The 24,494-nt window shown below is 32.5% G+C and overlaps 1 protein-coding gene across 14 annotated transcripts in view; it reads left to right on the top strand.

Annotated features, from left to right (window-relative positions):
* LOC105233822 (heterogeneous nuclear ribonucleoprotein L) overlaps positions 1-24,494 on the top strand; it is a 289,357-nt gene that overhangs the window by 144,586 nt on the left and 120,277 nt on the right. For all 14 annotated transcript variants that reach the window (XM_049453016.1, XM_049453012.1, XM_049453014.1 and 11 more), the window contains 2 exons: positions 13,307-13,489; positions 15,506-15,569. In XM_049453016.1, the coding sequence (XP_049308973.1) occupies positions 13,307-13,489; positions 15,506-15,569 (247 nt within the window). The remainder of the gene's footprint in view (positions 1-13,306; positions 13,490-15,505; positions 15,570-24,494) is intronic.

Raw genomic sequence — 24,494 nt, 5'->3', positions numbered from 1 at the left:
TGTTCTCTTGTAATCGCCTCCGCTTTCCGTGTCTTCTCCACGTTTCTGCGCTCCTCTGCTATGCTTCTCTCGTCTGCTCTGCTTCTCTCCTTTGCTGTTCTTCCCTCCACCAACAATTTCACTTCTCCCTTCTTCTTCCCTCAAACCCTTTTCTATCTCTCCACAATTGCACTTGTTTAAAGTCAACCGTTCTCGAGTCGTTTTGGTGATTTCAGTTTTCGGTAACTGCCATTTGTCAAATGCTTAAGTCTCAGGTATTACATAAGTACCAAGGAGAACGCGCGAGCGTGTGGGCGGAGTGAGTGGGTTTTTGAGCTACAAGTATGGTATAGACCATGGTATATTGCATAACAGATAAGATTGTTTGCAAATTGCTTGCAATTTTATTTCTACATCATTTATGTAAGTTACCGTTGTTATTCTACTTTGCTTTGGCTTAAGTTTACAAGCAATTATGGTTTGGAGAAAATAAATTTTTGGTTAGGTTTTGAGTGCGGAAAAATTGTCAAATTAAATAAGTAGTTTATTGTGGTGGAAACTTTGTAAGAATATTGGATTACTGCGCTTGATTCTTGATCTACTAAATGCGATTTTAGAAGAGGTTAAGCTCTGAGTTTTGGCAGAAAGTCACCGGGGGGAATTTTGGTATTACTCTTAAGAAGATCGACGACGGCAGTTTTCTTTTATACTTTCTCAGAAGAAATTGTTCAGATTGGACATCTATAGCATATAGCTGCCATACAAACTGATCCTTCAAAGTCAAGTCCTTGTATGGAAAACTTTTTTATTTGAAAAAATATCGTCATGAATTTTGAATCAGATTACTGTTCAAAGTACAGCTACAATCTCTGAAGAAATTGTTCAGATTGGACGTCTATAGCATATAGCTGTCATACAAACTGATCCTTCAATGTCAAGTCCTTGTATGGAAAACTTTTTTATTTGAAAAGATATCGTCATGAATTTTGGCTCAGATTATTGTTCAAAGTACAGCTACAATCTCTTAAGAAATTGTTCAGATTGGACGTCTATAGCATATAGCTGCCATACAAACTGATCCTTCAAAGTCAAGTCCTTGTATGGAAAAGTTTTTTATTTAAAAAGATATCTTGATGAATTTTGGCTTCAATTATTGTTCAAAGTAAGGCTACAATCTCTGAAAATATTGTTCAGATCAGACATCTATAGCATATAGCTGGCATACAAACTGATCCTTCGAAGTCAAGTCCTTGTATGAAAAACTTTTTTATTTGAAAAGATATCTTTATGAAACATGTCATGGATAATTGTCTTAGGCAGCCCTACATTCTCTGAACAAATTTCTCAGATCGAACAACTACAGCATATAGCTGCCATACAAACTGATCCCTCAAAGTGAAGTCCTTGTATGAAAAACTTTTTTATTTGAAAATATATCTTTATGAAATATGTCATGGATAATTGTCTTAGGCAGTCCTACATTCTCTGAACAAATTTCTCAGATCGAACAACTATATCATAGAGCTGTCATACAAACTGATCCCTCAAAGTGAAGTCCTTGTATGAAAAACTTTTTTATTTGAAAATATATCTTTATGAAATATGTCATCGATAATTGTCTTAGGCAGCCCTACATTCTCTGAAAAAATTGTTCAGATCGGACCGCTATATCATATAGGTGCCCTACAAACTGATCGGTCAAAGTCAAGTCCTTGTATGAAAAACTTTTTTATTTAAAGAGATATCTTTATGAAACATGTCATGGATAATTGTCTTAGGCAGCCCTACATTCTCTGAACAAATTTCTCAGATCGAGCAACTATAGCATATAGCTGTCATACAAACTGATCGAACGAACTCAAGTCCTTGTATGAAAAACTTTTTTATTTGAAAAGATATCTTTATGAAACATGTCATGGATAATTGTCTTAGGCAGCCCTACATTCTCTGAACAAATTTCTCAGATCGAGCAACTATAACATATAGCTGTCATACAAACTGATCGTTCTAACTCAGGTTCTTGTATGAAAAACTTTTTTATTTGAAAAGATATCTTTATGAAACATGTCATGGATAATTGTCTTAGGCAGCCCTACATTCTCTGAACAAATTTCTCAGATCGGACCAATATAGCATACAGCTGCCATACAAATGGAGCCATCAAAATTTAGTGCTTGTATGAAAAACTTTTTTAGTTGGAAAGATATCTTTATGAAATATGTCATGGATAATTGTCTTAGGCAGCCCTACATTCTCTGAAAAAATTGTTTAGATCGGACAACTATATCATATAGCTGCCATACAAACTGATCCTTCAAAGTCAAGTCCTTGTATGGAAAACTTTTTTATTTGAAAAGATATCGTCATGAATTTTGGCTTAGATTATTGTACAAAGCAAAGCTACAATCTCTGAAAAAATTGTTTGGATCGAACAACTATAGCATATAGCTGCCATACAAACTGATCCTTCAAAGTCAAGTCCTTGTATGCAAAACTTTTTTATTTGAAAATATATCGTAATGAATTTTGGCTTAGATTATTGTTCAAAGTAAGGCTACAATCTCAGAAGAAATTGTTCAGATTGGATTACTATAGCATATAGCTGTCATACAAACTGATCCTTCAAAGTCAAGTCCTTGTATGAAAAACTTTTTTATTTGAAAAGATATCGTCATGAATTTTGCCTTAGATTATTCTTCAAAGCAAAGCTACAATCTCTGAAAAAATTTTTCAGATCGGACAACTACAGCATATAGCTGCCATACAAACTGGCAAACTTTTTTATTTGAAAAGATATCATCATGAATTTTGACTCAGATTATTTTTTAAAGTAAACCTACAATCTCTGAAAAAATTGTTCAGATCAGACAACTACAGCATATAGCTGCCATACAAACTGATCCTTCAAAGTCAAGTCCTTGTATGGAAAACTTTTTTATTTGAAAAGATATCGTCATGAATTTTGGCTCAGATTATTGTTCAAAGTAAAGCTGCAATCTCTGAAAAAATTGTTCAGTTTGAACATCTATAGCATATACCTGCCATACAAACTGATCCTTCAAAGTCAAGTTCTTGTATGGAAAAGTTTTTTATTTAAAAAGATATCATCATGAATTTTGGCTTCAATTATTGTTCAAAGTAAAGCTGCAATCTCTGAAAAAATTGTTCAGTTTGAACATCTATAGCATATACCTGCCATACAAACTGATCCTTCAAAGTCAAGTTCTTGTAAGGCATCTTTTGCATTTAAGAAGGGTAATACCCTACGTTGCATCATAATTTAACGTTATTATCATAATTTTTTATGTTGGAAACATTTTCGGGTATAGTAATCCACTCATAACCCCTACTTCGTGCCTTTTTGCGACATTCGGCTTATAAATAGTTGAGGATTGCAAAGCGTTCTAAATTCTATTGTGCCCACCCCACTTGCGACTTACAAAAATCACTATTACAGCTGTGAAATACATTTAATTGCAATAAAAATGTTTACCATAAGTTTCTACACTCTTGTTTCTTCATCTTCTTCGCTTTAATTACCTTCAAGACACCAGCGTTTCACTTTCTTCCCTTGCTTGGCTCAACTTTTAACGTCGAATTGCAACTTCGCACTGCTCGTCATCATCCTTCAATGCACTTCATCCTCATTAGCGAGCATAGCAACTTCCTCTCCACACTAATTACAGCTGCTCATTAACTGCAGTTAACCGTAGTCAGCGGCGCGTGTGTGCGTATGTTTGTCAGCTTTACAAAAGCATTACAAATGACAGTAATTTACTTGCATCGCTTTCAAACATTCTTTGTCAGTTCTTTTAATGCTACTTTCTTGGCCTCTCCTTGTGTATATTTAGCCGCATGCATACCCTATACAAGTATATATACGAAACATAACCGAATGCATGTAATTCTAATCAAAAAACTGTGTCTTTTGTTGTCTGTTCTATGTTTTGCGAAATTCTTCACCAACACCATTACTTTGTAGTTGTTCTTGTTGTATAAATGACTTGAAATTGCAACACTCACTTACTTATTACGCCCGTAATGTGTAATGCAATGCCAAAGAAACTTGCACTGTTTCGTGCGCAAGCAGATTGACCCACTTTTTGGTGTTCTCGCTCCCTTATTAGCTGGTCTTCGCTTCCTTTGCTGTCGCTAACTTAGCAGCTCACCTGGCTTTTTGCTGCTGTTTCGGCTTGCTAATGATTGCGTTAGCACCCGCCTTGCACCGTGTGACGCCCGCAAGCCAGCTCAGAAGCCAACAAGCTGGTCAACGGTCGGTGTCTGTGTAAGACAGTGTCCATTAGTTTGTTTAGTTGGCGCAGTAAAACTGGGAGCTCGAATAATGACAAGAAATGTCAGTCTTTTGTTGTCTGCTCGTTGAACGGTTACTTCTTTTTCAAGATGCTACAGGGTTATCTTGCATTTCCTTTTCGTTTCTTAGTCTTTTTCCATTTCTCCAATTTATTTTGTCTTGAAACTGTCAAAGAAACGCTTACTGATACTGTCAAAGCGTATCGCGATTGTTTGTTTTCTTTTAAATAAAGTTTGAGGAGACTATATTTATCAATGCTCCAACGGCATTTCTTCGCTTGAAACTCGTGGAGAGAGCGAGTTGCTCAAGCAAGTCTTCTAAAATATAATTTATCTCAATTAGCGTGTGAAAGAAGAGCAGTGAGGTGGAAAAATTGAGTTACAACTCCCACAGAACTTAGCGGATTAAGTAACTCAAGCCTGCTTTTTTTGTCTCAGGCGAAGTTGATTAGGTTTCAGTGATGTTTGGGCACTAATTTCATCAACACCGTGCCTTATGTTGAAATTTCAAGCTTTATGAGAGTTTCATGAAGACAATATCAAACGGAATATCTCTTTATTAATGGAGTAATGTGTAAATCAATCGAAGAGTGTGTTGTTCTTTATTTGAAACGTAGATTGGTTCATGACATTTACTTTTTGAAGATAATTTCATTTAAATGTTGACCGCGGCTGCGTCTTAGGTGGTCCAGGAAAGTCCAATTTTGGGCAACTTTTTCGAGCATTTCGGCCGGAATAGCCCGAATTTCTTCGGAATGTTGTCTTCCAAAGCTGGAATAGTTGCTGGCTTATTTCTGTAGACTTTAGACTTGACGTAGCCCCACAAATAGTCTAAAGGCGTTAAATCGCATGATCTTGGTGGCCAACTTACGGGTCCATTTCTTGAGATGAATTGTTGTCCGAAGTTTTCCCTCAAAATGGCCATAGAATCGCGAGCTGTGTGGCATGTAGCGCCATCTTGTTGAAACCATGTCAACCAAGTTCAGTTCTTCCATTTTTGGCAATAGCATCGAACGATAGCGATCGCCATTCACCGTACGTTGCGTCCAACAGCAACTGAGATTCCAATGATTCCACGACAGCCGGTTCTACCAAACAGTGCATTTTTCGGATGCATGGGCTGTTCTTGAACGGCTTCTGGTTGCTCTTCACCCCAATGCGGCAATTTTGCTTATTTACGTAGCCATTCAACCAGAAATGAGCCACATCGCTGAACAAAATTTGTCGATAAAAAATTTTCGAACCGAACACTGATTTTGGTAATAAAATTCAATGATTTGCAAGCGTTGCTCGTTAGTAAGTCTATTCATGATGAAATGTCAAAGCATACTGAGCATCTTTCTCTTTGACACCATGTCTGAAATCCCACGTGATCTGTCAAATACTAATGCATGAAAATCCTAACCTCAAAAAAATCACCCTTTACATATACGACAGTTGTCGAAAACAGCTTCAGCACTTCTAATAGCAGACTCTAAAAACCACATTACAGAATGTCTCATTCTTAATACGTATCGAGTAAAGTGCTCTCTCATATTCGAACGGGATATATCCTTGTACTTGTCTCCAGTGAACATCCACAGTGACGCAGCCTCAAGTCTCAAAATGTGTGGTCTCGAAGCTTAAGCTTAAGGCGCTCTTTTTGGTTACCAATTATCTTAGTTCACAGGTCTAGCTTAGTCAGCAGATTTTTATAAAACACACAAATACTTCTGAAGCTCTTTGAACTATGAGAGTGCCACATCATAACTATTTATTTACTAGTCACTTTGGAATTCAGATATAATTCTCTTAAGCTGAATATGTGCTGAAAGCCAAAGAATTCTGAAAGGTTTGATTTTATTTGTAGTTATTCTCAGCTGAATTGGTGCTGAAAGTCAAAAGGTCTGCAAGCTCTCGTTTTAATCAGCTTTAACTACCAAAGCTAAAAGCCAAACGGTCTGAAAGCTCTGGCTCGAACTATTCAACTAAAATTCTTTTAAGCTGAAAAGAGGTTGAAATCCAAACGATTTCCCTTTACTCAGCTAAATTAACTTCAGCTGAATAAGTGCTAAAAGCCAAAAAGACTGAATATTCTGATTTTATTCAGCCACCCTCTTCTTAAGCTGAATAGTTGCTGAAAATCAAAGACTGGCTTTATTCAGCTACAATTCTCTTAAGCTGAATAGGTTAATACTGAAGGGCACAATAGACCCTAGGTCGCGGTGCATTACCTCAAATAATTATTCTAATACTGAATACTGTGCTTTTACTCAGCTACCAGTACCTTAAACTGAATGGATACTGAAATACAACAGTTGTGAAACGTCCGATTTTATTCAGCTACAATCTTTTAAGCTGAATAGGTGCTGAAAATGAAAAGGTTTGAAAACTCCGGTTTTATTAAGCTACCAGTCTCTTAAGCTGGCTAGATGCTGAAAATCAAGCGGCCTGACCTTATTCAGCAAAAATTCTCTGAAGCTGAATAAGTGCTGAAAACTGTGATTTTATTCAGCTACCAGTCTCGTTAGCTAGATATTGAATTACAAAAGCTTTGAAAGGTCTGATATTATTCAGCTACAATTCTCTTGAGCTGATTAAGTACTGACAGCCAAAAGGACTGAAAACTCCGGTTTTGTGGAGCTACCAGTCTCTTAAGTTAGCTAGATGCTGAAAAGCAAGCGGCCTGACTTCATTCAGCTACTGTTCACTTAAGCTGAATAAGTGCTGAAAACTGATTTTATTAAGCTACCAGTCTCGTAAGCTGGATACTAAAATACAAAAGCTTTGAAAGGTCTGATTTTATTCAGCTACAATTCTCTTGAGCTGAATAGGTGCTGATAGCCAGAAGGACTGAAAACTCCGGCTTTATTAAGCTACCAGTCTCTTAAGTTAGCTAGATGCTGAAAATCAAGCGACCTGACTTTATTCAACTACAATTATCTTGAGCTGAATAGGTGCTGACAGCCAAATGGACTGAAAGCCCTCGCTTTATTAAGCCACAATTCTCTTAAGCTGAATGAATACTGAAATACAAAAGCTTTGCAAGGTCTGATTTTATTCAGCTACAATTTTCTTAAGCTGAATATGTGCTAAAAGCCAAAATGAGTGTATTCAGCTACTCTATTTTTAAGCTGAATATAATCAACTATAATTATCCTTAGCTGAATTGCTGCTCAAGCTCAAATATATGGTGGGAAATTCCAATCTAAGTCCAATTAAAGCCTTTGAGTCGGTTTGGGGGTCCAAGAGAAATTAAAATATGAAACTTACTCCTCTTCCTTAAATTTTTCAAACATGTCAACTTCACTTAAAGCAAGAAAGCACTCAGTATCTTTTACGTCTAGCACCCAACAATAACTCTCACCCATAAACCGTTAGCTGAAGTTGTAAGCACCACCGCTTTGCCCCGGCATCTCATGAGCTCGGCATCATCATCATTTAGCTACACTTAAGTATGCAAGTGCGCATGTGTACATAAGGCTGATGGCTTCACAAATCAAACTACAACGAAAAGTAGCAGCAACAACAACAACAGCGCCAACAACAAAATTACAGTTTCCCACGCCGCTTGTTTGTTTTCCGTGTACTTGCAGCTGTTGTTTCGCTACTTTAGTTATGCTCGCCACCATTGGCTGTTGTTGTCGTCGTCAGCTTTTGTTGTTGTTGTTGCGCATGTAGTTTGCGGTGGTGCAGTGCTTCGCGCTGCACTGCACTGATTTATGCTGGCGACTTAAACAGTTATTAATGCATTTTGTTGCCACACTTTTGTTGCGCTGTTCACTTGCTTGCCGCTCGCCGCTCTGAGCTCCCTTATGTTGCTGGCCGTTTGTTGAATTTGCGGTTGCTGTTGTTGTTGGCGCTGGTGCTGGTGGCCCTGCGGCCGTTAGCCGTTAAATGCAACTCAACTGCGTAGCGCCTTCTGACACGCCGTCACTTTGCGGTTGCTTCACGTCCAGCGTGGCGCATGGCTACGCGGCTCAGCCTGATGCTTACGCTGGCGCTTTATATTGTCAGCGGGGTTGCCAGCGCAGTTCACCAGCTTACCAGTTTTGATTGTTTTCAATTTTTCCTTTGCTGCAACACCATCAATTCGTTCATTCAAACTGCTTGCCACACGGCGCGCTGCTCATTTCGCTCGTGTGTGTGTTTTGCGGCTTTTTTTTTGTTGTGCCGCTTCGTCGCGCATTGCCTGCAGTTGGCAATTTCCACGCATTGTCCAGCCATTTGGTTTTACTCAGTGTCTGCCCTCTGCTCCCTTGCCACCACTCTGACTCTGGCTTTCTTGCAGCGCTGTTGCTAGTCCGTTACATCAACCGCAGTCAAATCGTTGCAATTGTTGCTGTGTTCGCCTCCCCTCTCCATCGCCATCCGCAAATGGCAAACCATAACTCTTTGTGCTCCCTGCTTCACTTGTATTTTTCTTTCTTTTTCCTGTGCAATTTGGAGTTTTTGCGATTGCATAAGTTTCGTGGCAGCAGCAGTTTTGGAATTCGTGCAACATGTCAACAGTTGTGTATGCCGTTAGTTTTGGTAAGCGTATATACAACAAAGTCGCAGATGATATCTCTATTTGGTGCGTAGTGTGTATTTGTCCGTCTGTCCTCTCCTGGGAACTGTGCTAAATATGTGTCCACGTAGTTATGCAACGTTTTGTTGCAAGTAATGTTTTTAGTATTTGGTGTTTTGTGACAATAAATTCAATGTAGCAATAAGCTAGCTCCTTGGCTGCTGATATACTAACAAATTTGCGTGTCTGAGGTCTGAGGTTCGCTGAGGTCTAGATCTAGGCCTGTTGTAAACCAGAGCTTGAAATGGCTCATAAACTGAAAGGTGTAATTTAGTTCTACGTATTTGCACTTCACCTCTGGACTTAACTGGATTGGAAGCTTCGCAGACGAGCTGTTCAACAACTGGCTCATATGCAACCGCGAAGTCCTTCTGGCCGCAGAACGCAGGAGTTCGACTAAACTCTCAGTAAGTCTTACTATAAAATTTTCCATTTTGTCGAAAGCTTACTGTTAAAGCTATTTGGAAGAATATTATTCAGCTTTTGCAAAACTCAGCTCAGCTCGAAACATTTCGGCGCGCCTCGTTAATGTAAGGGAGTCTTTTCAATCAATACGTCCCAATCGCGGGACATTCATAAAGAAAAAGTTGAGTTGTTTCCACCTTATCCTCGTCCATACAGCTTCTGCAGATGATCTGTTAAAAACCCCACAATTAAGGAGAGGTTAGCCTTACTGGGGGCAAACAGATAACTAGGTCTCTTGTGATCGATCTTGGTACTGAAGTGGCCCTGCACTGCCCAAACTGCCGTGAATCGCAGCTATCTAGTATCCCTTTCTACCGATGGGGGTTCCAGGATGCCTGTCCTTGCTAGTTTATCAGCTTTACAATTTCCTGCGATTCCGCTGTGTCCTGAAACTCATATCAGTCTTATCACAAATACCCTCTATGCTATTGACTGCGAGATTAGGCACTCCTTGACCAACCCTGAGCACACTGTGAATGCGTTCATCAAGGCTAGTATCGACACTCTGCTATCTGAGTGGATAGTCACTTCTCTAAAGGAGGCTGCACTCCGGAGCAGTAAATCTACTGCTATCTTAATGGCTGCAACCACGACTTGGAAAACACTGCAATAGTCAGGAAGTCTGAAGCTGGAGCTTATAGAGAGCTCTTGACAGTTGACCCCTTCACCAGCCTTCCACCTCCACCACAAAAAGACTCCATGGAACGTAATAGGCTTGACTATGGTATCGTCAGAGGACCACTTTTGGGAAGATACCTCACCTCTTGTTAATGGTTCCTCTATAGCAGTATAAGGCAATCGATGTCATTTTTCCTCTCTCACTCCAATATTCGGCTTCCATGAAAGCTTCCTGAACCCTAAAGCTTTTAAAGCAGGTTGTTAACGCCAAAATTGATGAAAGGGTTCTCTCTTCACCTTGTGGGGTTCCCCTACTCACATTTCATCGATCACGTCCGTTGCCCCATTTCGTTCCAATCACTCTGTCGCACAGCAGACTGAAAATGAGGTGTTTGAGGTTTGATTCAACCCCCAAGACCGGCCAGAGCAGTTACGACTGCTTCCGACAGGACCCTCAATATCAAGGAAGTTTCCAATAGCGAATTCGTGAACTTTAATGGCTTCCACAACCCATGACACGATAGGATGTCTAGTTCACTGAATTGTCTTTACAATAAGCATGTTGCGCTCCTGATAAATGTTCGCTCGGAATGCGATCCCTTATGTACCAGTTATTGGGGAAACATTTTAGTGAAAGTCTTCGGAAACTAAGTGTCTTGCTAATTGACCTTGTATAACTGAAGCACATTCTGCAAGGGAACCTTGTCTTCACGCTCTTGTACTTAAAGCTCAGGAAGTTCCACTAAATCAAAAGAAGAGAGTAGTTTTAGTTTCTTCTATTGCTATATATAGTATCTCTTTCTTTCTATATCTACATATCGTACATAACCTCCAAATTATTTTAGCTACTGACACACCTGCGCTCGCTAAAACGATTCAAAGTAATGCTATAAAAATTCGAAAAAGGAGCGTCGTGATCGATTGCCTTTTTGAAGGACTTATGACGATAGTGTGGAGGCATGGAGAAATAGAAATAGGCAATAAATAAGCACAAGGACATATACGTATAACTTGTATATCATTTTACAAATGTAAATTTGTGTTTAATATGTTTAGGGTGAGCCTTAAGGAAGGGAAAAACTTGCAGACTTCAAACGTGCTAATTCTCAATCTCAAAGTAGGTTTCACTATTCGAGCCTCTTTAGAGCTGTTGCATCGCACTAAGTTTCAGGTTATGCTTTATAGACTTCACTAGGTATCAGTTTTTATTTCAGAGAGCTCATTAAGTCTCATCTTATGTTTTGGAGAGTTCATTAAGTCCCAGTTATGCTTCGGAGAGTTCACTAAGTATCAGTTTTCATTTTGGAGAGTTCATTTAGTCTCATCCTATGCTTTGGAGAGTTCATTAAGTCTCAGGTTATGCTCCGGAGAGTTCACTAAGTATCAGTTTTTATTATGGAGAGTTTATTAAGTCTCAGGTTATGCTTTGGAGAGTTCACCAAGCCTCATCTAATGCTTTGGAGAGTTCATTAAGACTCAAGTTATGCTTCGAAGAGTTCATTAAGTCTTAGGTTATGCTTTTCAGAGTTCAAAAGATCTCAGTTTACACTTTGGAGAGTTCATTAGTACAAATTTTTTTTACAAATTTGAGCTGACTAACAACAACTTTTTGTATTGTAGAAAAATAGTTTCGTTTGTATGGGCCTTAGAAATCTATAAGTGTTGTGTGTGAACCAATATCCACAATTTCGGGATTAGGCATCACCCTAATGCATTTACTACACTTTATGGTATTTCAGTATCCACCTGAGTTACTCCTTGCTAAACTCTCCAAAGGGTACAAAAAACCATTTTATAATTCAAAATCGATAATTCGATATTTTTGGCATCCCCCTAATGCATGATGTGCTAAATTTTTGCCAACCCTTTGCTCATCCTTGCCGCCGCAATTACTTTAAAAGTGTTACCGTTTCCTGCGATTTGTGACATTTCATTCATTTTTAATAGACTCACAAACAGTTTTATGACACGAAAAGCAACAAAAACAAAGGCACCGTTAAGTGGAAAAAAGTTGTAAATACTTAACTGCTGCCACTGTTTACTTCACTACTTTGCTTTACTACTTTTTCACAATGCGCTGCAACTTTGTCGATTGCTGTCCTTTCCTTTGGACACTTACTGCACTTTTTTTGTTGTTTTTCTTACATACATATTACATTTCGTTGTCTTCTGCTGCTTTTACATGAAATTACTTGCAATTGCGGAGAGTGTGACGCAAAGTAACTGCACAACAACAATGCATTTATTTTTTATGAGTTGAAAACAGTGCGACTCCACGCCTTTCCGGGCATTAATGTGTCTTCTTTGCTCTCATTGCTTTCTTCCAAGCGCTACACCTACTGTGCTGCTTACCATTTCAGCGGTCCGTGCGCTCACTGCCCGCATATTATATCATATATTTATTAAATTTCTCGTAAAATGACAGCGACGGTGCGGCAGCTGCCGCGTTCAGCGTTGCCAACTTGCGTACATAATTCGTTGTTGTTGTTGGTGTTCGCTGCATCCACAGCATTTTTTCACGCTAATGCACTTTTGATGATGGCCAGCATTGTTGCCGAAATATTTACAGCGCGCTGTAGTGGGTGGCGCGCCTGTGTGTATGCTACGTTTCAATAAAAAGCTTGAAGATGCCTTAAAATCGAGGGGAAGTTGACAGAAATGCACAAAGGAAGTTGTTTTGGTGGCGCAGTTGGAGATTTTGTTATTTTTGTGATTTTCCTTAATATTTTAATAACAGTAGTTTGCTTTAAAAATTAAAATGGTGAAGGTAGTTGGGTAGGGTATTAATCAAATGAAGTGAAATGGCGTGTCTTTATGAGAAAGAGTGTGGAGGGGAGTAAATGTAGGTAGTTTTGAACTTTAAAAACAATGGAAAAATTGTATTGGTTTTAGTAATTCTTAAAAAAAAAAATAGAGAAAACACGCGCCTTAAGATAAAGTCATGCATAGAGAATTTGATTATAAAGAAGCGCGAACTTAAAAAAAAAATTTAAAATTAATTTTGTAATATTTTTGCATCGAAAAATACAGAGAAAGTATTATTTTATCAGAAAAGTTATTTTAAATACGGATTTTAAATAAATCTGTGGTTAATAATCTGCTATACGTTGCTCATACGCCATGGTGTGTCTATATTCATATACAATACTTAACATAAAATTTTGTTAAATAAATCCCTGAAAATAGTTGACAGTGTGCTAAGTCTACTGAAATGTTTATGTATATACATATACATATATGTAATACCGATTCCTTAATTTTTAGCGTTTTTTCTACTTCACTTAATTTTCTTTAAAATTTGCGTATTTTTTATATTTTTCGCATGTTAAGCTCATTTCAAATTTTACTCAATTTCCAACTGCTTTTTCTTTTCTCTTCTTTCAGGACGTTTTGCACAAAATCTGCCATCCCCATGGCCAGGTGCTGCGCATTGTCATTTTCAAGAAGAATGGCGTGCAGGCTATGGTGGAATTTGATAGTCTCGAGGCGGCAACAAGAGCACGCGAGAATTTAAATGGTGCCGATATTTATTCGGGCTGCTGCACTTTGAAAATTGATTATGCTAAGGTGAGTGGCAAGCTAGTGAAAATAATACAAAAATAAGATATAATAAATATACATACGCATTAAAAACAAAAAATAAAAATAAAATATTTTTAACTTACATAAAAAAAAATAAATTGACTGAGAATAATAATTTCGAACAAATTTTGAAAATTCAAACAATTTAGATCTTAAATATAAACTGTATTTTTTAATAAGAAATTTTGAATAATATTAAAAAAAAGCTTAAAATGTTTTTTTAAATTTATTTAAAATCAAATTCTTAATTGAAATGCCAAATACATTTAAAAAAAAGTTAAAAATATAAAAAAAAAAAAATTAAAAATATAAAAAAAAAAATTATGCAAAATTAAGAAAAAAATTTATCAATACAAAATCTAAAAACAATATTATTTTCTTTTTATTTTTTAAAAAAGTTTTAAATTTATTTATAATATGTTTTCTATACTTTTTTATAAAAAAATGCAAGTATTTTTCTATGAAAAAAAAAATTTTCAATGTCTATTTATTTTAAAAAAACAATTAACAATTAAAAAAAAAATAGAATAAAATATAAAAAAATATAATAATTTTTTTTAATACTTTTTTTTATAAAAGAAATAAATTTAAAATTTTTTTCAAAGATGTAATGTTTTTAGATTTTTTATTCGAAACATTTTTTTTTTAATTTTTATTAATATATTGTATTTTTATATTATTTTTAATATTTATTTATTTTCACTTTCAATTAAAAAATTATAAAAATTATTTTTTTTTTTATAAAAAAATGCTATAATTTTTTTGCTATAAAAATATATATGTATATATTATTTTTGTTTTTATTTATTTCTTGTTTCATCTTTATATTTTCGATACTTTTTTTTATAAAAAAATTCAAGTCTTCTTTTATGAAAAAAAAAATATTTTCAATATCTGTTTGTATTAAAAATAAATGAACAATTAAAAAAATATAATAAAATATAATACAATTTTTTTAATACTTTTTTTATAAAAGAAATAAATTTAAAATTTTTTCCAATGATGTTGTTTTTAGATTTTTTTCGTCGATACATTTTTTATAAATAGATTTTATTTTTATATTATTTTTTAATATTTATTTATTTTCCCTTTAATAAAAAATTTATAAAAATTATTTTTTTTATAAAAAAACGCAAGTATTTTGTTATGAAAAAAAATATTTTCAATATATTTTTATATTAAAAATAATATAACAATTAAAAAGATATAATAAAATTTTTTTAATACTTCTTTTTAAAAAAAATTAACTTAAATTTTTTTTCAAATTAAAAAGTAATGTTTTTAGATTTTTTTAGTCGAAACATTTTTTATTTAAATTTTTTATTAATAAATTTTATTTTTATATTATTTTTTAATATTTTTTTATTTTCACTTTCAATAAAAAATTTATAAAAAAAAAAATAATTTGTTTTATTTTATTTTTTTTTTAATTAAAAAATTTAAAATTTTTATTTATTGACTTTATTTATTATTATTTCTGTTGCTTATTATTTTATTTTACTTTTTTTAATTTAGGTTTTTGTTCCTTCGTTTTAATATTTTGAAATTAAAATTTTTTTGTTGAAATTTAATTTTTTTTCGATTAATGGTTTTTTTTTTAATATAATTTTTTTTTTTTTATTTTTTTTTAATTTTGTATAATATTTAATTTTTTTTATTTACTTTTTTTTATTAATTTTAATTATAATTATTTGTGTTGCTTATAATTTTATTTGTCTTTTTTAATTTTGTTTGTTTGTTTTTTCTTTTTTAATTCTTTAAATTTTAAATTTGTCGGAATTTTTTTTTAAATTTTTAAATTTGAATTTTTTTTATTTTATTTTTAATTCGTTTTTGTTTCAAATAATTTTTTTTTTGTTTTCATTTATTTGTTTTTTATTTAATTTTTTTTTAATATTTTTTTAACTTTTTTTAATGTTTTTATTTAAATAAAACATGTTTATTTAACATGTTTCATATAATAATTGTGTTTTTTCTTTCTTCTCTCTTTTTCCCCTACAGCCAGAGAAGTTGAATGTATACAAAAATGAACCAGACACCAGCTGGGACTACACACTTACCGCCGGTAAGTTTCATGCAAATTTTCTATTAAAGCTTACAAAATTTTACACAAGAAAAATAATATAGAAAAAGAGAAAAAAATAAAGTCATGTGTGTTTAGAGAAGTGAAAGAAAGCATAAAATCAGATTGCAACAATTCAAAAACTAATATTTTATAAAAAAAATTATAATATAAAAAAAAAAATATGATAAATAAGACACGATATATTAAATAAAAAAAGTTATAATAATTAAAAAATATAAAAAATTAAAAATATATATACATATATGTATATGTTTTTTTTTACTAAAAAGCCACACACAAAAGTGTAATAAATAAATAAAAAATTAGAATTATTAATTTATATAGTTTAATTAATAATATATAAAAATTAATAATAATAATTCAAAACGAAAAAGAGTGTATATAAAAAATAATAAAAATTAAAAAGAATATTAAAATTAAAATAAAAAATATAAAAAATAAAATAAAAAATATAAAAAATAAAATAAAAAATATAAAAAATAAAATAAAAAATATAAAAAATATTTACAAAAAAGTATTAAAATGCGCATAAATATAAATAAAATTTTCTAAAATTAATAATTAAATATTTTTTCTCTGTTGTTGCAATTTGTATTTATGCATTTTTCCACTTACAACACACCACACTCCCCTACACTTGCAAACTACGATACTCACAGCCATACATATAAACAGATATCACCCACACCACACTATCTCAAAACATACATACATATCACTACACAACTACAACCACAACCTACATATGTTATATACAATAACACAACGCTGGTAAATAGTTTCCAATTTAATTCTGTAAATGTTCAGGATTTTTCGGATTTGAAGCAAAAATATTATTATTTATATTTTCATGCATTTTTGTTGCAATTTTTTATTAAAATAATTAAAAAATACATACACACGCTTATTAAAGTAGGTACACTCTCTCACGCACTATACGCCAATATAACAGGAAACTGAAAAAGAAGAGGCTATTTTGTATTAACTGTACCAATAATATAGTATATCTATATGTATGTAACTATTTAGAGTATACATATGTATTGCTTATACATATACTTTTACACAGATTAGTACATTTTTAATTATTTTTGCTTCTTAAAGATTTTATAATTTTATGTAGAGACTTCACTAATATTTTATTATGAAGCCACAGGCGATCCACCATCTCTGATAGGTAGCAAAAATTTAAAGAAGAAGAATTCTAAACCAGAACGCAATATTGCTTGATAAAATCTATAAAGTATACTGTATTATTATAATTTTCAATTATTTTTATTTTTTTTTTTATTTATTTTTTTTTTTAATTAAAAAAACATATAAAGTTAAAACCTCTCAATTTTCTCGCAAAAACGTGGCCGAAAAGTGGAAAAGTGAGGGAAAATTTTATTTAAAAATTTTGAAATTGAAAAAAAGTCTTACATTGTTTAAGGCATAAAATAAAAACTAAAAAAATTCAAATTTTTTTTTCGTTTTTGAAGCGTAAAAAGTTTCAGAAAATTAAAGAAATCTGAAAATTTTTTAAAGTAAAAGGAAAAAAATGTTTCCTCTTTAAACCGAAAATAAGAATTGATTGAAAAAATTTAGAAATAAAAAAATTGAAAAAATAAAAAACAAAAATTTAGAATAAAATTAGAATTAGACATTTCCTGCTAATTAAACAATCGCAGTAAAATTTTAAAATTGGCCTCAACTGTTTCTGCCTTAACTTCTTAAAAAATTGAAAAAAAAAATTGAAAACAGATTGGTTTTTGTCTAAAAGTTCAGTAATTAGAGTACTAATACACGTCTTGCAAAAGAAAATTTAAACAAAAAATTGGTTAAAAATTAAAAAAAAGATAATAATTTTGAAAATGAAAAAAAAATAATAATTTTGAAAAAAAAAATTTGAAAATGAAAAAGATAATAATTTTGAAAATGAAAAAAAAATAATAATTTTGAAAAAAAAAAATAATTTTGAAAATGAAAAAAAAAAAAAATTTTTTAAAAAAAAAATAATTTTTAAAATAAAAAATAATAATTTTAAAAATGAAAAAACAAATTTTTGAAAAAAAAATAATAATTTTGAAAAAAAAAAATAATTTTGGAAAAAAAAATTTTGAAAATGAAACAAAAAAAATAATAAAAAAAATTATTTTGAAAATAAAAAAAAAAAACAATTTTAAATAACTTGAAAGCAAAATTTTTTTTTTTGTCAAAATTTCAAGAATGTAGAATTAGTGCGTATCCTGTAAATTAAAAAATGGCATTAAATTGAAAATTGGCTTCAGCTTCTTGTCTTAATTTTTTTTTTAAGAAATAAAAAAAGATTTTTTTAGAAAAGTTTTGCTTTTTTCTGTATTTTTTTTTACAAACCAACAAAAACTAAAAAAAAAATGTTATAAAAATTTTACACTTAATAAAATATTTTTTATAAAAAAAAAACCAAAAAAGGTAATAAAAAAACCTTAAAAAACTTAAAAAAAAAAAAATTAAAAAACCTAAAAAAAAAAAAATATTTCAAAACCTTATTAAAAATACATATTTTATATAAAAACAATCTAAAAAGAAATAAAAAACTTAAAAATCTAAAAACTTTAAAAAACTTAAAAAAAATTAAAAGCCTAAAAAAATATAGAAAAATTGCAGAAATGCAAATACAAATTTTTCCCTTCACTTTTCACCTTTACATATGTACATAGCTCACAGTATATTATGCTCAACTGAAAACCGAAAAAAGTGCTTAAAATCCATTAGACACATACAATTTTTCTCTTCCAAAAATATACAAATAAATATGCTTAAATCAACAATAATCCCAACAGATTGCACATAGTCAAACAACAAAGAATCCTTATCAGCTATGATTTATATGTATGTATGTATTTGTGTCTAAAATATAAGCAAAAAAACAATACACTCATTGCAAATAAAGGCAATACACTAGGGGAAACAACAGCCATTTATTAAGAACAACAACAATAAACACTTTTGTCAAAGGTCCTCTCTGAATATATTATTGCCAAACACAAAGAAGCTTAATAACTCATTGAAACAAAAGCGTTTACATTGCCATAAATCTGCGCCGACTACAACAGCAACAAAATTTAGTAGTGGTAAACAATAATTAGACACTTACAATATAAAACAATAGGCACTTTTGGTATATTGAACTCTGAGCTAACAACAACTAATTGATATGCGGCACAATTTTTTAGTTATTGGTGGAAATTTGAGGGAAATGAGCAGAGCGCTCACTGGGAATCGTGGTTCAAAGGAAAAAAATTTTGTTCGATATATACAGAGTAGATTAGATTGAGATTAAGTCACAACATTTCTTATGCTATTTACTGTACAAATAATATAAAAGGTGATCTATTTCGAGGTTCCCTACTTTTCGAAAGAAAAAATACAAAAACTTCAAATTTAGTGAGGAAGATTTGTTATCACTCGAAAGAACATTCTCAGACTTTAATTTTAGAAGATTATCTCTTTCAAATGTTGGTCGCGGCTACGTCTTAGATGGACCATCCGTTGAGTCCAATTTTCGATGACTCGTTCGAACATTTCCACTGGTAAACTGACGAATGGCACGCGTAATGCTTTGCTCCAAGGCCTGTATCGAAGCGGGATTGTTCGGATAAAATTTAGACTTTACAGATCCACACAGGAAAAGTCTAAGGGTGTGATATCATACGATCTCAGTGGCCAATCGACTGGTCCAAAACGTGAATTTACCGCTCAGTCTCTCACTAAATCGCTTGATTGATGCGATGTATGTGAAGTTGCGCCGTCTTGTTGAAACTAAATATCGCCAAGATCACGAGGTTCAATTTCAGGCATCAAATAATCGGTTATCATGGCGCGAAAACGGTCGCCAATGAGGGTTACTTTCTCGCCGGCATCATTTTTGAAGAAAAATGGATCGATGATTCCACCGGCCCACAAACCGTACCAAACTGTTTTTTTTCTAGATAAAATAACAGCCCTTTATTCTCTTCAGACTGCTCTTCGTCCCAAATGCGACAATTTTGCTTGTTCACATACCCATTGAGCCAGAAATGTACCTCATCACTGAAGAAAATTTGAATCGAAAACGTTGGATCTTCTTGGAACTTCTCAAGAGCCTATAGAGTGAACGATGTCGCTTGGTAAGGTCGAGCGACTTCAGTTCTTGCACAAACTGTATTTTGTACGCTTTCAATTTAAGATTTTTACCTAAAAAGATCGTCCCATACGTCAGTCCGAGTTGCTGCGAACCGGCGACGACTTGACTCTCCATGGTCTTAGTGTACACTCTCAGCTACGGCTGCTAATTTTCTTCACTGCGTGCTGGATGTGGTCTATATTCGTTCGAATATTATTCCATGATGGATGCTGGGTCTCAAGACGTGTGATGATGTACTTTACTTGGATCACCCCTTACTTCTTCATATGTGTTCCAGCAGAGCCCCCATATACCGGTTATAACGATTTCCCACTCTCAAAGTACCTTCGTGCCTTCTATATCACTAATTTAGGGCGATCTAATTAAAAGTTCATTGAAAAATATATCTTAAATAACACACGGCCTATATATTACCGAAATTGGCTATAAACATACAACGACTTACTTCCGCTAACGATTACTTTGTCGACTTTATTTGCTAAAGGAAAAAAACGTAATTAAAACGAATATAATTTCCGCCCAACGAACGTGCCACACGACCACAAAACATAGTATGTACATATGTAAACATAATTACTTTAGTATATACATACATACTATATGTGTTTGTTTGCGCTGCCACAATTTTAATTTTTATTAAAGCGATAAATGTGTGAATGTGGCTATTAGTGTCAACAATTCACTAATATGCCTGCCATGGCGCGCGCCAACCGCAACAACATATTTGCCACACATTTTCCATTTACTTTGTGGCCAAAAATGTGACGCGCAACGCCGCGCGCCCACAGTTGGCGCAAGCAACGCCTTCGCGCTTCGATTTCAGTTTCGCTTGCCGTCAGCGCCGCGCTGCCCATTCCATGCGCTGTTGTCAGCGTGCAGCGCTTGGTGAAATGTGAAATGTGTTGAATGAAAATTGCACTCTCGTGCCGCGCGGCTTGGTGACGCGTTGCAACAGCACGACAAATTAGACGACAATTTAAATGTTGACTGGCGAGAATTGTTGCTGCCGTTGCGGCTGCTGTCTCCCGGCCACTTTGTTGCTGTGCGCGCGCCTTGATAGCGTTGACACTCTTTTTATTGCTGGAATTAAAAATTTCAACGCCTCGAGCGTCGCGGAAGTAGCAGTGGTGCGCGGTCTTTGTTCTGCCAGACAAACCGTCGCCGGCATAGACGCTGAGGCTGAGCTGGCGGTGGCGGCGCTCCATTGGTTTGTGTGTGTGTGTGTGTGTGGCGCACGCTGACACCTTCATTTAAATTTACGGCTAGACTTTGTAGTGAGTGCGCTGAGTTAGATTTATCACGTATGCGCTGCTGGTGTTGTTGTTGTTGCTTAGTAGGTGGGCGGTATCAGGCACCTGTTAATCGGCAGTGCTCTGAAAATGTTTAGCTTTTTATGAACACCCACGCGATCTTTTTCTCGGACTCTTTTAATGGACACGTTTGCTATTTTTAATTTCATTCACTTTTTTTATGTTTTTAATAAATATTTTTTGATATTTTTATGAAGTCTTTGGTAATTTATATTATTTAGATTATCAAATTAATTTTTTTGTTTTATTAATTTTAATATTTTCAAGCGGTTTTTTGAAATGGATGTGTGATATTTTTGGACTATTCCACGGTGTTTGAAGTAAATATGTTTATAACATATTTTATTTTATTTTTTTTTTTTTTTTGTTATTGTTTTTGTTTTTTTTTTATAAATGATATGTACGAATTATTCTTATTCTTATTATTTATTGTTTAGGTAATTCAATTTTTATGTTTTTATGTTTGTATTTTTGATTTTTTGTTTTTAGAAAATTTCAATAAACGTTTAAATTAAAAAAATTAATAAATTAATTTAAAAAAAAAATAACAAATTAAATTAAAAACATTAAAAAAATTTTAAATTAAATTAAAAAAATTAACAAAAATTTTAAAATTAAAAAAAAAAATAGAAGTTAAATTAAAATCATTAACAAAATTTAAATTTAATTAAAAAAATTAATAAACTAAATTAAAAAGATTAGTTAATTAATTAAAAAAAAATTGTTAATAAATAGAATTAAAAAAAATTTGTTAAATTTATTAATTTTTTGTTAATTAAATTTGTTAATTTTTAAATATTTTGGTATTTTTTATTCAATTTATAAATTTTTTTAATGCAATTTATTGTTATTTGAAATTAATTTGTTAAAAAAAAATAGAAATTAAATTAAATTCATTAACACAATTTTTTTTTTTTTTTTTTTTTTTTTTTTAGGCCGTAAGGAGGGTTTAAAATGCCTTCGCACCGTAACTCATTAACACAATTTAAATTTAATTAAAGAAATTAATAAATTAAATTAAAAAAATCAATTAATTAATTAAAAAAAAATTGTTAATAAATAGAATTAAAAAAATTTGTTAAAATTATTAATTTTGTGTTAATTAAATTTGTTAATTTTTAAATATTTTGTTTTTTATTTAATTTATAAATTTCTTTAATGCAATTTATTGTTATTTTAAATCAATTTGTTTTAAGAATTTTTTTTTGTATTTTTTAAATTTTATTTACATCTTTTTATATAGTGTGACATTAATTACTTAATTTTTAACCTTTTTTATATTAATTTTAATAAATATTTAAAATATATGTTTTCTAATTATTATAAGTTTTGGCCTTTCGTTGTTTTTTGATGATTTTTTTTTATGATTTTCTTACCATTTTTTTACTTTTTTTTTTTTTAAATAATTATTATTTTTTACTTTTTTTAAATATATTTTTTTAATTTTTTTATTTCTTATTTTTTTATTTTTTTCAATTTTTTTCAATTTTTTTTTATTTCTTTTTTTTATTTTATTTTATTTTTTTTTAAATATTTCTTTTTATGTTTTTTTTAATATTTTTTTTAACTTTTTTCAATATTTTATTTTTTAATTTTTTATTGTAGTGTAATTTTTTTTACATTTCTTGCGATTTTTTTACAGTTAGCTATTAATCAATTTTTATGTTTTTTTATATTATTTTATATTTTTTTTATATTATTTTATATTTTTTTTTAATTTTCTGGTTAGGTTTTCCTATATTTTTTTTATTTTCTATTTTAATGTAATTTTTTATATTTCTTGCCGATTTTTACTGTTAGCATTTAATTATTTTTAATATTTTTTTTAAATTATTTTTATATTTTTTTTTTTAATTTTTTTTTTCTTATTTCATTTTGGACTTTTAATAAAACATTTAATAAAGAATTTAATAATACTTTTCTTTATATATTAATTATTCTTTCTCCAAAACTATTTCAATTCGATTATAATAATAATGATAATTATCGTTAGATTCGTCTCCACTGCAGCGCCTTTATCATTTGTGCACCCAACTACACACATTTAATATTTACCGTTTGTTGCGCCGTCCACTGCTCGGCGCTGCGATGTATGTCGCTGTCAGTCGTCGTTGACAAAAGGTCGCTGCCGGTTAAGCCAACCTGACAGCAATGCCAACGACCGTTGCAGCACCTTTTCCAAGCGACCGATCGCCTTTGTTGCGCTGACACTGAGTGACTGCCAGCCAGACAATGCCTTGAAAGTGATGCGTCGCCTGCCTGCCTGCCTGCGACCGCCTACCGTCCACCCGCTGTCCCCCACGCCGCACACTTCGCTTACGTCACATTGCATTTTCGTGCGCTTTTGTTGTTGTTTTTGTTGGTTTGGCAATAAAATGTACAAATTGTTGCTGGCACTTCAAAGCAGCTTCAAGCATCAGCAGCGGCAGTTGCCGCCCACCAAGCGCCTGTGTGTCCTCGCAAAGATGCTGCTGCTTGTACACTTTGTTGGCGTTGTTTTTGTTGGCTGTTTGAAGTGTTACTTGTCTATTTTGTATGTCGGCGTTCTTTTTTCTGTTTTTGTTGTTGCGTTTTTGTGCTTTATTTTTCTCGCATTTTACGGTTGTTTAATCTTTCCGGCAGCTTTACTTTTTACAAATTATGTGTGTGTTTTTGTTGTTATTGCTGCACTTTAACTATTGCTCCCAAAAGCCGGCGGCGCAAATGTCTAGACTTTTTTGTCATAAATATTTTTGCATGAAATCGCAACGTTTTTAATCCGCTTCCCTTCATATTGGTGCCCATTACATGTGTCTGTGTGTGTAGTTATGTTTGTGTGTTGCAATTTAATTGAGCGCAAACAATTTTAGGTTAGACAGTTTTTCCAATTTGCTATACCGCTCTTGTTTTCCTCACCACTCGAACTACTCCGTCGGTCCTCCTCTCGAACTACTTGTGCACCTCTTGCCTGTAATTGCAATTTTCTCATTCGCTTACGGCTGTCTGCTGACAAAGACTTCGTGGGACTACAGTTTTAGGGTAGAGAGAGAGAGAGAAGGAACAATGGAGCCTTTTTGGAGACATTTCAATCTTGTTTGGCACTGCCGGTACGTTGCCTAAAGCAACTGAGATAAGTGAGTGCGAATTAAAGATGGATAAGAGACTCGAGAAAAGTCTGAACTAACTCGACTTTAAATTATAATAACAATGCAGTGCTTGGTGTTTTTTAGACTACGAAGAAAAGAGTTTTTCAATTTTAAAAGATTGGCTTATTGACCTACCAGATTAACCTAACCTCACCCAAGAGTTGTCTTCGGAAAATACAAAAACCATTCATTTTATACTCCTATAAGATCCTCGATTCTTTTTGGGATCAAAAATATTATCACACTATTTTCTTGGATCCCAGCACCCAAAATTGTATAATCTTGAAAGTCTTATAAGTCAACGTGGTTTCTCAAATATTTG

The sequence above is a fragment of the Bactrocera dorsalis genome, chromosome 3 (genome assembly GCF_023373825.1).
Source record: "Bactrocera dorsalis isolate Fly_Bdor chromosome 3, ASM2337382v1, whole genome shotgun sequence".
Classification (NCBI taxonomy): Eukaryota; Metazoa; Arthropoda; class Insecta; order Diptera; family Tephritidae; genus Bactrocera; species Bactrocera dorsalis.
The sequence above is the reverse complement of the archived record's forward strand: the minus strand, read 5'-3'. Positions and strand labels throughout refer to the sequence as shown.